This window comes from Sinocyclocheilus anshuiensis, unplaced genomic scaffold (genome assembly GCF_001515605.1).
Source record: "Sinocyclocheilus anshuiensis isolate Anshui unplaced genomic scaffold, SAMN03320099.WGS_v1.1 scaffold843, whole genome shotgun sequence".
Taxonomy (NCBI): domain Eukaryota; kingdom Metazoa; phylum Chordata; class Actinopteri; order Cypriniformes; family Cyprinidae; genus Sinocyclocheilus; species Sinocyclocheilus anshuiensis.
This window is the reverse complement of record NW_015547670.1, coordinates 654,867-671,310: the sequence shown is the minus strand read 5'-3', so window position 1 is coordinate 671,310 and position 16,444 is coordinate 654,867. Positions and strand designations below refer to the sequence as shown.

Here is a 16,444-nt window from a genome sequence, read left to right as displayed (position 1 = left end):
GTGTGTGTGTGTGTATGTGTGTGTGTGTGTGTGTGTGTGTGTGTGTGTGTGAGAGAAAAATTTAATTTGGGTGACAGCCACCAAATTAAATGCAATAAACATAGTAAATCATATAACTGCTGAATCCAAATAATGATAATCAGCAGTCATGTGACTAAATATTTACAAACATTTCAGCATAGACTGCTGGGTATTTCGTCATTAAAGTGTGGAATCGAAGGAGGAACGCAAGGACTGAAGACAGCATTCCTGAGAAAGAGACGATATTCTAGGAAAGTATGTTTGATTATTGCCTCTTGGTTTACTGAACTGTTTTCTGCAAGACTGTGCAATTTTTTAAGACATGTGAGTTGTCTTCAGCTGTCTATGAAACAGAAACTACTGTATGATAATAAAAACTTCAATGATATATTGAAACCTTGTTTTTTGAGAGGGCTGGACTGTTGTCAAAGTGACAAACTGGTTTAGTTTGTTACTATTATACTATTGATGACTATTATAGTCATCGCTAAAGTAATAAAAACAAGGTGACATTGATGTATGTGAAAGTGACTATTTGGAAATGATGCCTTATTTTGTCAAAATGTGTTTATTAGTGATTTGCATTCACACACAAAAATACTGAAGTGCTTCATACTGCAGAGAGAGAAAAGCTCCAGCAGTGATGAAAAATAATCAGAAAACACTGAAGCATAAATAAACAGTGAGCTTTTACATATGAATACAGTCACTGACACACCTCGCGCAGGGGAATTCATCTGAATTTATGATAGGCTTAAATATTTTAATAGACTCTGATAACAACAGGAAATAAACAGACTAAAATACTAATATACTAACTTGGCAAATTAGTTATTTATCATGTGAAGTGTAAATACATTCATTATTTATCACACCAAGACACACACCCAAGCCTAAGAACCACAGCATCTAGAAGAACAAACAGTTTGCTGTTAGATATAGAGCATGAATGTACATTCCAAATGTGAAAATCAAACTCATTGACACTGTTAAAGTCAGCATGAAATGAAAACTCACCGTCTATTTTGTAAATGCAAGACAGATTGAACATGGAGTTTGAGATTAATTATAGTTTAAACTTCAGCATAATTAAAATAATTAATTAATTAAAACAAAACAAAAAACGTCAGTTTTCCAGTAAAGAACTACATTACCCATAATCCTACAGAGGATTAATCAGATAAGTCATTGTTACCACAGAAAAAAATGGCACCAAATTAGCTCAGCAACAACCTACCACTTCCATAAAGTATTGCACATTATGCAAATATTTGCAATGTGTATCTGAATTCTAAGTTTGCAATAAAAATTTAAAATATATTGCATTTTATTCAATAGTAAAATAGTCACTGTAAGTCAATACTTACTATAGTCAATACACTAAGTCAATACTTATGTTGTACCAAATTCACTGTACATTAAAAAAAGTAAAAAAATATCATTTAAAAAGTACAGCAGACTTTGCAAAAGCAAAAGGCCATTTTGCAAATGCTCCAACAAGATGGCAACTGTTGACCGTGGTGACCATGTTTATTATATTTGCACACTGATTTTTTGCTCCATACTGTACATTGTAATACATGACAGAGAATCAGTGGGAAATGTCACAGGCACTCGATTATTTGATTATTCCTCTTCCATTTCTAAATGTTACAGACCCACCGTTATGAAGATGTTTGAGTGGAGGAACTTTCATAGAACTTGCTAGAATACATGTGTACACTCGCACACAAGGTCAAACAGTGATGTTTTCTAAACTATTATGTACAATTGACAATGTTTGCCAGCATGGACTGACAATATCCATACACAGTCTGAGGTTGTGTACTCTAAAACAAACACGAGCTATTGGTTAAAAAACATTTGACAGGAAACAATTCATGCAAAGTAAATAAATGGCTAAAACAACATCTGGTTTTGAGAACATTAAACTATTTCGTCTTGCTTTGTGTATTTAAAAGTTCTGATGTTACTTTGGTTCTGTAAATAAAATACATTCCTGTAGCTCAAACAAAAGCGCATGGCTTTAGCAATGCAAAGGTTATGAGTTCAATTCCCAGGGAATGCAATGCAAGTGTAAATGAAAGTAAATGCATAAATGTAAATGGTGCCTTAGTGCCTTCAAGAAATAGTCCACATAATCCTCTATCTATAATGTGAAAAAGTCATCTCGTCTGAATCAGGGGCAAAATATGCACAGATCAACCACAGTTTACAAGCAAAAACAGTCCAAAATCTAAACAAATATGTTGGTGGATTTTGATGTGAGAGAACAACAGGGGATGGACTTCTTCACTGGAGAAAGCATTATTATGGATTATGGACTGGTATTTTGGCCAAAAATGCCTTAATAGATTTGTTTCTTTCAAACAGGCAGCTTTTCATTTCACAAGACATTAATTGCTGACAGATTAATTGAGTCGTGTGGATTATTGTGATGTTTATCAGCCGTTTGGACTCTCATTCTGACAGCACGCATTCACTGCAGAGAATCCATTGGTGAGCAAATGATATAATATTACATTTTTCCAAATCTGTTCCAATGAAGAACAAACTCTACATCTTGGATGGCCTGACAGTGAGTACATTTTCAGAAAATTGTAATTTTTGGGTGAACTATTCCTTTAATTAAATATTTTAAATGCATTTGTGATGACATGATTGAATCACACAAACAACATTCAAAGGTAATCAGAAATGCATGTGACCCCATTGCATTTGTTTTGTAAACACAAATAACCATCCAGTTGAAAAATTTGCCCATGCACACAGCTTAAACTTCTTGAGTATGTCTGATATCAGCGGTGCTTGACAAAAATAACAGCGAGCGTGTTTGTGCTAAGAATACAATTCAGGTATATTTAGAAACTAAAGTGTGCAGACTTTTGTGTGCTTCATCAACATGAAGTAACGCGGATGTAGGAAGTGTCTGTAGTGACAAAATCATAGACTTTCTTCTCGACAAAATGCACAGCAGCTGTGACAAAAGTAAGCTCAGCTTCATTAATTACACATCACTAACAAAACTTTTTACAGCTCTGTTTATCTTTTAATGATATAAGATGCTCTCAGTCATTTATTCAAATCTCAACAGGATCGATAGTTTTACTGAATGTTGTCATAGTTAACTGCCCAAGGAAACTGTGTTGTTCTGAACAGAGGAAAAAGGAGATAGCGACCCAACAGAGCCAAGATTGTTATTTGTTCCTGTAGGTTTTTAGAAATCATCACCTCTGTCAAGTCAAGACACGCAGCCTGAATGGACAGCTAATATTCTCTCAAGACCACAAATCAGTCTGGCCAGCAGCAGTTTTAGGACTGCGGGTTATATTGGTGTCATCATGCTGCAGTTTTATAGTAAATGTTGCTGCAAAGAGAATTGTGTGACTGTACCATGCTCAAGCAACGTCTGTAGCATGTATTTGTATTTTTGTATTTATCTTTACACAGGCATCCTAATCATGCTATAAATCTCATGCTTGGCCAACAGTCATGGGAAGAGTACTGTTTAAAGGAATAGTTCACTTAAAACTGAAAAACTGCTGAAAATTTACTCACCCACAGACTTAAACTCATACATCTCATTTTGCTTTCCATTTAGTATGTTTTGATTGATTTTTCTTAATTACAGATACGCCTACAAATTTACAAATGTGTTAGACTGATGTTGATCCAAGTTAATCCGACTGATATCTGACAAAGAATAAACAGAATTATCTCCAATACATCTATCACAACAGGTATTGCTAAGACTGAAATCAGTTTTGTGCCTGACTGACTTCATCGGGTCTGAGCTAAATGCTTTAGATTTTCATCTGACACCTGTAGTTTTTTCTGCCTGGAGGGAGAGAAAGAGAATAAGAGAGAGCAAATAACAAAAAGAGCGGTATGAGCCACACAACGGAGAGACAGACAGTCCTGGCAGATTTATTATGTAGTGAAAAACAGCCGTTATGCAGGCGGTGACTTTACTGTTTAAAACACCCACTCTCTGCTGTGTATTAAAATCAGCTCCTGTTTGGATCCGTAATGACATTCAGCCCCGTGGCAGATCAGAATTCATCAGATACACACAACAACTTAACAGCATCCACCTACACAACCGCCAACATATGTTCATGAAGACAAACATTACTTGTGCTGCATTTCAAATTTACTCCATATTTACCTGAATCTAAATCCCTCCTTAAAGCTAGATCAAATGTCTATTTAACAAAACCCAGTACAGCTTCCATCCTCTGATTTATGCATGTATTTCAGGCGCCGGAGGAAATGGTAATCACTACAGCTGGACGCAGATCTCATTTCTAATACGTATAGGGGCTACGTATGGGCCTGCGCAATATACTGAATATTCACATTGATTTTCCTTGTAACAGAACTAACAAGTAACATTAAGCACCCAATAAACTATATAGACTACAACAATAACATAATGTGTTTTACAAATGCTTACATTATATTGTTTGCATATAATTAATATTAATAATGTATAATATTATTAAATTAACATTATTATATTATTAAATAAAAAATGTTACCTACCCATTAAACAATATGCAAAGGACTATAACAATAAAACATAATAAGGCTGTGACTTCACTGTTTAAAACACCCACTCTCTGCGGTGTATTAAAGAGAGAGAGCAAAATCAGCTCCTGTTTGGATCCGTAATGACATTCAGCCCCGTGGCAGATCAGAATTCAGTAGATACACACAACAACTTAACAGCATCCACCTACACAACCGCCAACATATGTTCATGAAGACAAACATTACTTGTGCTGCATTTCAAATTTACTCCATATTTACCTGAATCTAAATCCCTCCTTAAAGCTAGATCAAATGTCTATTTAACAAAACCCAGTACAGCTTCCATCCTCTGATTTATGCATGTATTTCAGGCGCCGGAGGAAATGGTAATCACTACAGCTGGACGCAGATCTCATTTCTAATACGTATAGGGGCTACGTATGGGCCTGCGCAATATACTGAATATTCACATTGATTTTCCTTGTAACAGAACTAACAAGTAACATTAAGCACCCAATAAACTATATAGACTACAACAATAACATAATGTGTTTTACAAATGCTTACATTATATTGTTTGCATATAATTAATATTAATAATGTATAATATTATTAAATTAACATTACTATATTATTAAATAAAAAATGTTACCTACCCATTAAACAATATGCAAAGGACTATAACAATAAAACATAATAAGATTTAAGAATATTTGCATAATATTATTCGCATATTATTATATTATTGTTTTCTTTATAAGTAATAATAATAATAATGTACATTATTCCATAAAAATAAAAAAAAATGTTGAAACATTAAGTACCCATTTAACAATATTCAATAGACTACAACAATAATATATAATAAGCTTTAAGAATATTTGCATAACATCATAAAATATATGTACTATTATTATTATTATTATTATGTTTATACTGAAACATTAAGTACCCATTAAATAATATGCAATAAACTACAACATTATTTGTTATGAAATATTACTATAATAATTATTATTATATTACTAATAATAATAATAATTATTATTATTATTTGCAACAGTGCTAATCATGTTTTATTGTTGTATACTATAATATAAATAACATAATATATTATCTGTTTCTTAGTAGAGAATGAATGACTGTTAATCTAAAGAATCTCCGATACATATATATGTAAATATATGATCATATTTTTAGCTATATCATTTAGCTATATGTATGATTATGATATGGGAAGGTTTTGAGTTTCAGTAGTTTCCCTGCAGGCCATCAACACCCATAGATTCATCCCAACAGCACTGATAAAAATTATGTTCTCAATTAACATGAAGACAGAAGCTGTGTGGTCAGAGGCAACACACATCCCAGCATGCTTTCTGATAGCACATGAGTTAATATTATTCATGAGGGAGAGGAAACGTATCACTACCGAACTTGCCCTGACATGACCCGTTCTCATCCAACCCTATACTGACAGATTCATCTCCCCCATAAAACCAGATACACACTCATGATGCAGGCAGATTTTAAAGGTGACAAACACTGTCACACACACACAGCCTTTTTCATTTAACGAGCAAACAAGAACAATCAGACATGAAAAAGAATAAACACAATACAATATATTTTGTATATATTTGGCACTTCCTGAAGAAGATATCTGCATTTGCAAGGTAGAAAAAGAAGAGAGTCAAAGTTTTACGTTGAATGATCGATTCTGAGAAACTTTGATGCTGTTAACTTCATGGTGTTCATTGCCTCTCTTCACTCCCACTTTTTCATACTTTAATGGAGTTTGTGAGATTAATTAATTTCAGATAGTGAAGAAGAATAAGAATAAAAAACACCCATAGATTCATCCCAACAGCACTGATAAAAATTATGTTCTCAATTAACATGAAGACAGAAGCTGTGTGGTCAGAGGCAACACACATCCCAGCATGCTTTCTGATAGCACATGAGTTAATATTATTCATGAGGGAGAGGAAACGTATCACTACCGAACTTGCCCTGACATGACCCGTTCTCATCCAACCCTATACTGACAGATTCATCTCCCCCATAAAACCAGATACACACTCATGATGCAGGCAGATTTTAAAGGTGACAAACACTGTCACACACACACAGCCTTTTTCATTTAACGAGCAAACAAGAACAATCAGACATGAAAAAGAATAAACACAATACAATATATTTTGTATATATTTGGCACTTCCTGAAGAAGATATCTGCATTTGCAAGGTAGAAAAAGAAGAGAGTCAAAGTTTTACGTTGAATGATCGATTCTGAGAAACTTTGATGCTGTTAACTTCATGGTGTTCATTGCCTCTCTTCACTCCCACTTTTTCATACTTCAATGGAGTTTGTGAGATTAATTAATTTCAGATAGTGAAGAAGAATAAGAATAAAAAGGACATACACTTTGTCTTGTGGTCCAGAATAGACCTGCATGATGGAGCCACACAGGTTTCATGCTTTTAACAGCATGTGTTCTTCAAGTGCTGTCTGCCTCAGTGAATCATTCCAGAGAAATGACAGACAGCAGAAACCTCAGGGAGAGTGAAACAATACGACTGCAAGGTATTCTCAAAACACGGATGCACTGCAACTAATATAACCAGCAGTATCCAGGAAACAGAGCAGAGATTTCCATTTCTGCTCTTTCTCCGGAGAAATCGTGCCATCACTTCAAATTTTACAACATTTTCTCAAGGACAATTCCTATTCATTTCAACAGTAAGAAGAAAAAGAAAAATACGCAGTCCGAGTCTGGAAATGAAAGGGGGTCGACAAACATGGGAATTAGAAAAAGATCCCAAAAAATAGCCTTGACTGTCACTTTTTTAGAAAGACAGCAGCAGATGGCAGGTGAACACACACTAAAAGCTGTTTTGTTATTTTGTGGCCTATTCGAAAAACAAAAAAAGGATCCAATATAGCTGCAAGCTGCAATTAACCAGTCAACAATGGCACAATGTAAGACTAAGCAGATATGTTTCAGTAGATTTGTATAACACCACCAGTGGCAAATGTATGAAAAGTAGTTGGCTATGTGTGCACTCATCATTATTTAAAACTTTTTTAGAACTTCATAACCAAAAGTTACTTGCAAGCACAATGTACTTACTTTCAGGACAATGTGGCAATTACACATACAAAATGTCATGCCAATATGAGCAATTTCCATATTTTGACTCCTACTTTCTATTTTGTGTTTTTAACCGCAAAATCTTTAATGTTTTTTTTTCCAAAACTATGTTGAACACCAAAAATTCACGGGTCCAGGCTTTCGCAATGCTTAATTTCAATATGATTCAATTTTGAGTCCATTTTTGATTCCACATACATTGTATGAAGAAATAACTAAAACATACATAAACGGGTTCATACAGTAAGTATGAAGGTGTATGATTTACATCATTTTAAAAAATCTAAATCTTGACTTGGCCAGATGGTGGTGCTATAACAAAACTGCTCTTATACAGTTGGGGCATCTTTGTAGTGTTGGTTTAATTTCAGTACATCAAAGTACTGCAAAAAATATGGCCTAACTTCCTGTATGGTGCCCTTTTTGAGGCATTGCACAAGATATGCATTTTAGAATGGAGTTTAAAATTCTTCTTTATGTTTATGTTTAAATCTATAAATAATCTGGCACCGAGCTATCTGTCTGATCAACTTTGTCCATACAATCGTACACGTAATCTGAGGTCTGGTGATCAAAGACTTCTCTCTGTCCCCAGATCACGGTTAAAGCATAGAGAGGATAGAGCTTTTGCGGTTGCTGGCCCTAGGCTGTGGAACAGCCTCCCAGCCTATATCAGATCGGCACAGTCTTTAACTGATTTTAAATAATCCCTTAAAACATATTTCTTCTCTTTGGCTTTTGATTCATTGTGAGTTTATGGTATGAATCTGTGGGTTGCCCTGTGTTCTATGTCTTTGTTTGTTCAGCACTTTGGTCAGCCGTGCTTGCTGTTTTTAAATGTGCTATATAAATAAAACTAACTTGAAACTTGATATTTTGACCCACATGGTCTCAAGACCCTTTCTTATCTAACCCAAATTTAGTGCAAAACCGAAATCGAAAGCTGTAGGGAAATTTGTCAAAAGTAAATGCAGTCAGGCAGAATTTGGTTGCAATGAAATTAGTGTGATGACCCAAGATATAAGGAGAAAAAATAATTTTGTTTCTATGATATTATGAAAACTGCCCATTTAGACAGGAAACAGCCTTCTAATCCATATTTACATTATGTTGAGCAGTTGGAAAATGAAGAAAGAAAAAAAAATCATTTATACTTACTTACTTGCTGTGTGTCCCAAACAAAAATATCATGGATATTGCAAATGTTTGCACATCCACTAATTATTTATTCCTCAGAAGAGCTTGCGTAGCAACCTAATAAAAACCTGATTCCACAAAATTGCTAGAAGCCAGCCAGTCAGATTACAACTGGTGATTTTAGCCAGTCTGTGCCATTTGTGTGTGCAGTATGCATTAGATGGTGAATTGAAATGGCACTACAGGGCTGCTGGCTCATTAGCTAGAAGTTTTATCAGTGAACAAAACACCTCCAAGCATCAAGTGTTTATATCTCAGTTGGATGGCTGCATGGGAAATGCCTCAGAAAATACATTTAATTTTTGTTCCTTACTGATGGCCACAGCTAAATTCATCTGGGCCAAAGAAAGTTTAAATGAAGAGAAAGTGTCTGAAATGCAAACCGATCACTACAGGGTATGTTTTCCATAATCAGCAAACAGAAAAACACATATCAGAACTAAAATTCCTGCTGTTTTATTGAGTTTTTATCAGACTGGTGTAAGACAACAGTTAATTTATATCTAATGCATATGCTTCACGGTCTTATCCATGCGCACATCCCTCATACTCAAAGCATTATGACTTTCAAGCTTCTTGGATGGAAGTAAACAGACTTTAAATATATACTAGCAAAGCAGCAAATGGGTTTGTCATGTCAAACTGCCATGTCTGACTTCTTCCTGATGTGGGACACAGATGACCCAACTACATACACAAACATACACATACACATACACAAACTCTACTGTATTACCATCTAGAAAGGCTAGAAATTGATAGCAGCTTTTGTTGTATACTTTTAAAAAGGGTCATTTCTGGCCATCTACCCTTTCTCTCTTGTACCTACTGCAAATGTTTCTCCATTCCAACTGATCACCTGGAGTGATGATATCCAGCCTGAGTATCACAATCTCAGAAACACACACACACACACACACACACACAGGAGATGAGAACTTCACTGTATTTTAACATTATAATTAATTGAACTTGTCACACCCTCAGGATTTTAGATACAAAAATGTTTCCTATAAGATGTTCCTTTTGATATTGCATCGAGAAGGTAAAAAAAAATTAAGAAGTGTGGGGGGAAAAGCTAAAATGGACCGCAGTTCAGCTGGAGTCCATCAGCATGTACACTGATTTTTAGACTGGAACTGAAGCTGTAAGAAATCTTGTGCATGGAAATCGATTCACAAATTAAGGACTGCATTCAAGAACAGGACAGAGGTCTAATGAAAAGATATTTAAAAAATAGATAATGACAAATATTAAAATATATAAATATATACATATAAGTTTAGGTCTGTATAAGTTTACAAAAGTCTCATATGCGCACCAAGGCTGCATTTTTCATCCAAAATACAGTAACATTATATATGTAGTAATATTGTCAAATATTATTACAACTTAATTGTTTTCTATTTGAATATATTTTAAAATTTAATTTATTCCTGTGATGCAAAGCTGAATTTTCAGCATCATTACTCCAGTCTTCAGTGTCACATGATCCTTCAGAAATCATTCTAATATACTGATTTGCTGCTCAAGAAACATTTCTTATTATTGTCAATGTTGAACAGTTGTGCTGCTTAATATTTTTGTGGAAAAACTATGAAAATATTTAATAAAAATAAATGGAGATATTTTTCTTCAGGATGAACAGACAGTTCAAAAGAATGGTATTCATTTGAAACAGAAATACTCTGTAACAATGTAAAAGTCTTAGGCTACCTGTCACTAATGGCGCTTTTGCACTGCGCGGTACGACTCGGCTCGGTACGGCTCAGTACGGCTCGGCACGGTTTGCGTTTCCACTGCAGTTCAGTACCGCTTTAGAGTGGGCAGGATTATTCACATGTCTATAGTTGCGCCGCCTCTACTACCACGACTCCTAAAAAAAACTTTTTCATTCCGCGTCCACTGCGTGGTACGACTCGGCTCAGTACGGCACGGCACGGTTTGCGTTTCCACTGCAGTTCAGTACCGCTCTAGAGTGGATGGGATTATTCACATGTCGTTATAGTTGCGCCGCCTCTACTACCACGACTCCTAAAAAAAACTTTTTCATTCCGCGTCGCCCCTTCAAGCTCTCGCTGGATCCGCGCCTCTGCTATCAACGAGAGGAACTAGGTACTGTACCCAGTGGAAAACCCCCCAAAAGTGAACTGTACCGAGCCGTAGGCTACCATGCAGTGGAAAAGCGCCATTATATACTGAACTGTTACAGGTGACCAGTTTCCTTTTTATCTAAATATGTTTTAGATAAGCAAATACAGATATGTGATTAATTATGATTATAATAATGTGTGTAATAATAATGTTCTTGGTTTTCCTGCAGGCTAAGACGACCGCGTTTTTTCAGATGTATTTCCAAGAAAAAAACATCGTCTTATATTCGGGTCAATACGGTACTTGCTAGGGTATGTCAGTGTTTCTCTCATTATATCTGTTGAGCATCCACTTGGGTTCAATATTAACATCAGAGTATTGTGATAAAGAGCCTTCATCTAGCATGTCCTGTGAAGCACTAGACCTGCTCTCTCTTGCTCTGCTCTGTTGTTTATAGCTGTGAATGGACAGGGCAGCTGTAGGGTGGGTAAGATCACAGCAGGTCAAAACCACTTTAAGCGCTGACATACCTGCGCTGTTTCCCCTGTGCATTCTAATACTCTAAGCCACGGCTTCTCCAGAAGACTTATTTACATGCAGACACCACTGGAAACCAACTACAACAAAAGGTGTGTGTTTGAAAGAAAGACATGAATAACCACACACCAGCAGCTATGCAAACACTTGGATGGCAATACAAAAGGAAAAGTGTTGTCTAAATTTGTATTTTGCAAAAGGTTTGAAAATTGTTTGATCGCTTAGAAATGAAAGGCAGTTATATTCAACGAGCCCAACAATTTGTGGTGTCATTCATGTCTCTAGCACAAACAACTACAGCTACATGTAAAAAGTGCTTACAGAGTTACATCATGTTCCTTTCTGGTGCTCTTGTGCATATTGTGTGAAAATTACTAGGTTTGCATGTTCATTACATAAATTAAAATATGCAAAAAATAAGGAGGCGAAAAATGCACAATATTTTCAAAACAGTGTCTTAATTGCACATTGCATATCTGCAGTGCTAAACAATTTCCAACTAGACTTCCATAAAACTGCACTATACAGGAATTGAGGGAAAAGTTGGAATAATTGTCTATTGTAATCAACAACATGCAACAGATGCTTAAAATGTGGAAAATTCCTTTAAATTTACATCAACGGAACGGAACAAGTGAAAACTGTAATGAATATTATCCAGACTCTATTCTGAGTGAAATTAGAGATTTGGCCGTGCATGGAGAGATCAGACGCATGCATGTCCCTTAATCCCAGTCCAGCTCACTTCCTGTCCCAGATGCTATCCAGAGAACCAGAGACAGAGAGCAGAAGAGCACAGGAACACCATTAACACAGCCAGAGGAGGAGAGATAGAGTGGAAGGGAAAGAGGAAGGAGAAAAAGAGCCAAGCAGAGGCAAGAAGAGAATATGCATGAAGGAGAACAATGGTACAGAGGAAAAAGAAATGAAGAGAAGAATGGAATAATAAATGAGAGAAAGGCTTGCAAATAATTCAGAAACCATACAGCACACAAGCCTGTGCATATGAAATGATCTGGTTAAATCTTGCAATTCAGACTTTTTTCTCTCAATTCTGAGTTTATATCTCATAATTAGTTTTTTTTTCTTGCAATTCTGAGTTTATATCTCACAATTCAGATTTTTCTCTCAATTCTGAGTTCATATCTGACAATTCAAACTTTTTTTCTCGCAAATCTGAATAATTCAAATCAGAACTGCACGATATAAACTGAATTACAAGATATAAACTCAGAATTCTGACATTTCTCACAACTACAAATTTACATCTTACAATTCTGAGTTAAAATCTTGCAATTCTGACTTTTTACTTCTGAATTCTAAGTTTGCATTTCGCAATTGCGACTATTTATCTCACAATTCGGACTTACTTTCTTGCAATTGTGAGTTTATACCTCACAATTCAGACTTTCCTTCTCAGAACTGCGAGTTATAAACATATCTTGCAGTTATATCTCGCTAGCAGTTTATATCTCACAATTCTGTTTATATGTCACAATTCTGCGTTTGTCTCACAATTCTGAGTTTAAAAAACAGTCTTTATTGTGAGATATAAACTCAGAATTGCTAGGGGAAAAGTTAGAATTGTGAGATTAAGTCGCAATTACCTTTTTATGATTTTATCTGGTGGCAGAAACAAGCTTCCACAGTCAACATTAATTGTGGTTTATTAACTATGGCTATTACAGAATCAGATCTAGATTTTTGGAGCAACTTGGGGTTTTTTTTATAAATGTGTAAAAGCCTAATGAAAATGTCAAAATGTTGAAAAGAGTTGCCAAAGTTTAATACCTAGGGTTAGGGAGTTGTTTAAATCACAAAATAACCAACAACATCCTAGAATATCCAAGCACAATTTTCCACTTATTTGTTGTCTCCTGATATTAATTCAACCCTCATATCTCTCTCAGTCTGGCCTCCTGTCTATCAATGAAATCATAGATTATCATCACAGATGGAGCAGCCGATTCTCTTCAGTCATACTGAGAATGATAATCCTCAAACTGTGCTAATCTATGTATGTAGTTGGAAAAAAAAATCCAAAATGTCTCCTGTTTGAGAATCAAATTCAGGATAATTTTATTCATCACTGTGCTACGTGTGTACTCACTTCTCACAGTGGCCGTCCTGGTGCAGTTATAAAGGATGGCAAGCTCTCCAAACACCTTTCCTGGTCCCATAGTGCACAGCTTCAATCCTTCTTTACTCACTTCAACTTTTCCCTCTGAAAAACACACACCACAACTGTAAACATCACAGTAAACACTTCTAAACAATATTTATAAATACTGAGATAGAGACACATTTAATATTAAGTTCGGTTTAAAACCAGATCATAACAGTCAGAATAATGGTGAATTTCAAGACACCTGGGAAGAATGTCACCGTCATTTTAATCTCAAATGTAAAAGTAAAAATATAAGGAAAATATCTTGATAAAAAAAACAAGAGTAATCATATTTAAACTGGAAATTTTGTTTTAATTATTAAAAAAGGAAAATTGCTAAATCACAAAATTACAATGCAGAAATTGTAAAAATAGGCTTCATGCTCATGCATGTATATAATAATATATTATTAACAAAAATAAAATATTGAACAAAATGACTAATATAAATTATATATATATATATATATATATTATAAATTAATAAATAAAAAGTATGTATATATTTTTTATATGAAAAGTTAAATATATTCACCCTTAGAGATGCACAAATTTTAAAGTTCATATTAAACACATATTAAGTTTCATATTAAGCATTCTCTTTAAAAACAGACAGAAGCGTTTAAGTAGCCTTTAGTGTAACTGCACATTAAAATACACCTGTCTCTCTCTCTCAGAGGTGTCAACTGTAGATGGGCTGATATGATACATTGTGAGCAGAATAACAGGAAGTCAAGCAGCTTTTCTCACTTTCCAGCAGCTGATCACACAGACAGGTGACGACACAGGTGAACGACCATGTGAGATGAGAGAAAGCAGTGCAGAGAAAGATATTGAAAAGGTGTGAAGGGAATATCAAGGTTGTAGAGAGTATAGATGCAAGAGAATGAGAGAAAAGAGAGAGAGAGTTGATGACCCTTCCCTTATGATGGACTATTTAATTTATCATTAATATTCAGCTCTGGCAGAACAGGATTATGGAGCAGAATGACTTGCATGTGGCCTTGACCTAAACAAACCTTTCTCTGCATTCATTATTATCATGGTGCAAAATTAGGTTTTTGCCACACTTGCCAACGGCGAATGAATTAAGAGAATTTACAGGCCATAAAAATCGTATTTAACATCTGTGGACAATGGAATTATTTAGATGTTTTAACTTTGCATGCTTATGACAAACAGCACAGCTCATTGCGTGACCCACAGCATCACATTCAGGATGAACCAGTCTCCATCTGTCTGCGATATTTCTGTTTTGGTGGCTTAATGCGAGAAATATTCCACATATGTCACCACATGGAGTCCTTCAGAAAATGAAATTAGGCATTCTAGATGAACTGATAACACCATTTCCTCTGAGATAAACGATGCAACAGATGTTTTCCTGAGTAGACGCTTTATGTCTTTGATTTGAAAAACGCACATCACTTACATCAGAGAGAGTCTGTCTATCATTCTTACAGTTTGGCATAAAGCATGTAATGTTGCAGTTCCTAAAAAAGTTACCAGCCAGCTGGCAAGTCATTCTGTTTTATTTACATACTCACCAAAGCCAAATTTTACTCATTTATACATTCTGCACTTTTAATTTTATCCCCTGATTATGACATCTCAAATGATTAATCAAATGAGAACAAGTACCAGCTACAAATTTTTCCTCATTTTTTTTTCAGGACTGAACAAAGCTGCACAGCTTTAAGAACTATAAACAACATAAATAATGCCATATTTTGATTAATAACAATATTCATATAGTCAAATCAAGGTTATAGGGAACACATTTATATACTCTAAAAAAAAATGCTGGCTTATTTTTTTAACCCAAATGCTGGGTTCAGCAAGTTGGGTCATTTTATTGGGTTATTTTTAATAATTTTAACCAGGTGCTGGGTAGTTTTTCTGTAACTCAGCTGCTGGGTCAATTTCACTGTCAATACACTCTAAAAAATGCTGGGTTAAATACAAACCAGTGAATGCTGGGTTTAGCTTGTTGGGTCCGTTTATTAGGTCATCTTTAATATTTTTTTTACCTAAGTGCTGGGTAGTTTTTCTATAACTCAGCTGCTGGGTCAGTTTTACTGTCAATACAAATGATGAACCCCCTCACATACCTACCCAGCGCTGGGTCAGTGTAACCCAATGTTGGCAAACTGTGCCAAACCGGTTAAAACTGGATACATTTGTCAACGGTCATTCTGTGTTCTGTTCTGAGAGAAAACTTGACAGACGCGAAACTGCCTGAATGAAATTAAGGTTTGCATTACATTGTATTCCTGTCAAATTATTACTGTATAAATAGGAAAACCATTTTAGTCTCTTTTTTGTTTACATGTACGTCGCTGCCAGTGTTGGGGAGTAACTAGTTACATGTAACGGCGTTACGTAATTTAATTACAAAATAAATGTAACTGTAATCAGTTACAGTTACAAGAAAAAATGTGTAATTTAATTACAGTTACTTATGAAAATGTTAACGATTACAAAGGGGGTTACATTTGAATATTTACACGTGTCCACATTCAGATTTAATTGATTTCTTTCCCAAATTGCACTGACTACTCTTGAGACATACAGCCGCGATGCGGAAAACACGGAGTGGTTTGTAGAATCCAGTCATAAAAACGGAACTCCTATTACGCGGAATGTCAAGGAATATGCCACATTTTGGACGAATAAATCAAAAGTAGGTCAGTACACTTGAATCAAAACGCGATATGGACTAGTGTCTGTGAATATTAAGC

General features: G+C 35.1%; 1 protein-coding gene across 3 annotated transcripts in view; it reads right to left on the bottom strand.

Moving 5' to 3' along the window:
- The window catches only part of LOC107702750 (cGMP-dependent protein kinase 1-like), a 59,517-nt gene that overhangs the window by 21,368 nt on the left and 21,705 nt on the right, over window positions 1–16,444 (bottom strand). For all 3 annotated transcript variants that reach the window (XM_016505162.1, XM_016505163.1, XM_016505160.1), the window contains exon 3: window positions 13,647–13,760. In XM_016505162.1, the coding sequence (XP_016360648.1) occupies window positions 13,647–13,760 (114 nt within the window). The remainder of the gene's footprint in view (window positions 1–13,646; window positions 13,761–16,444) is intronic.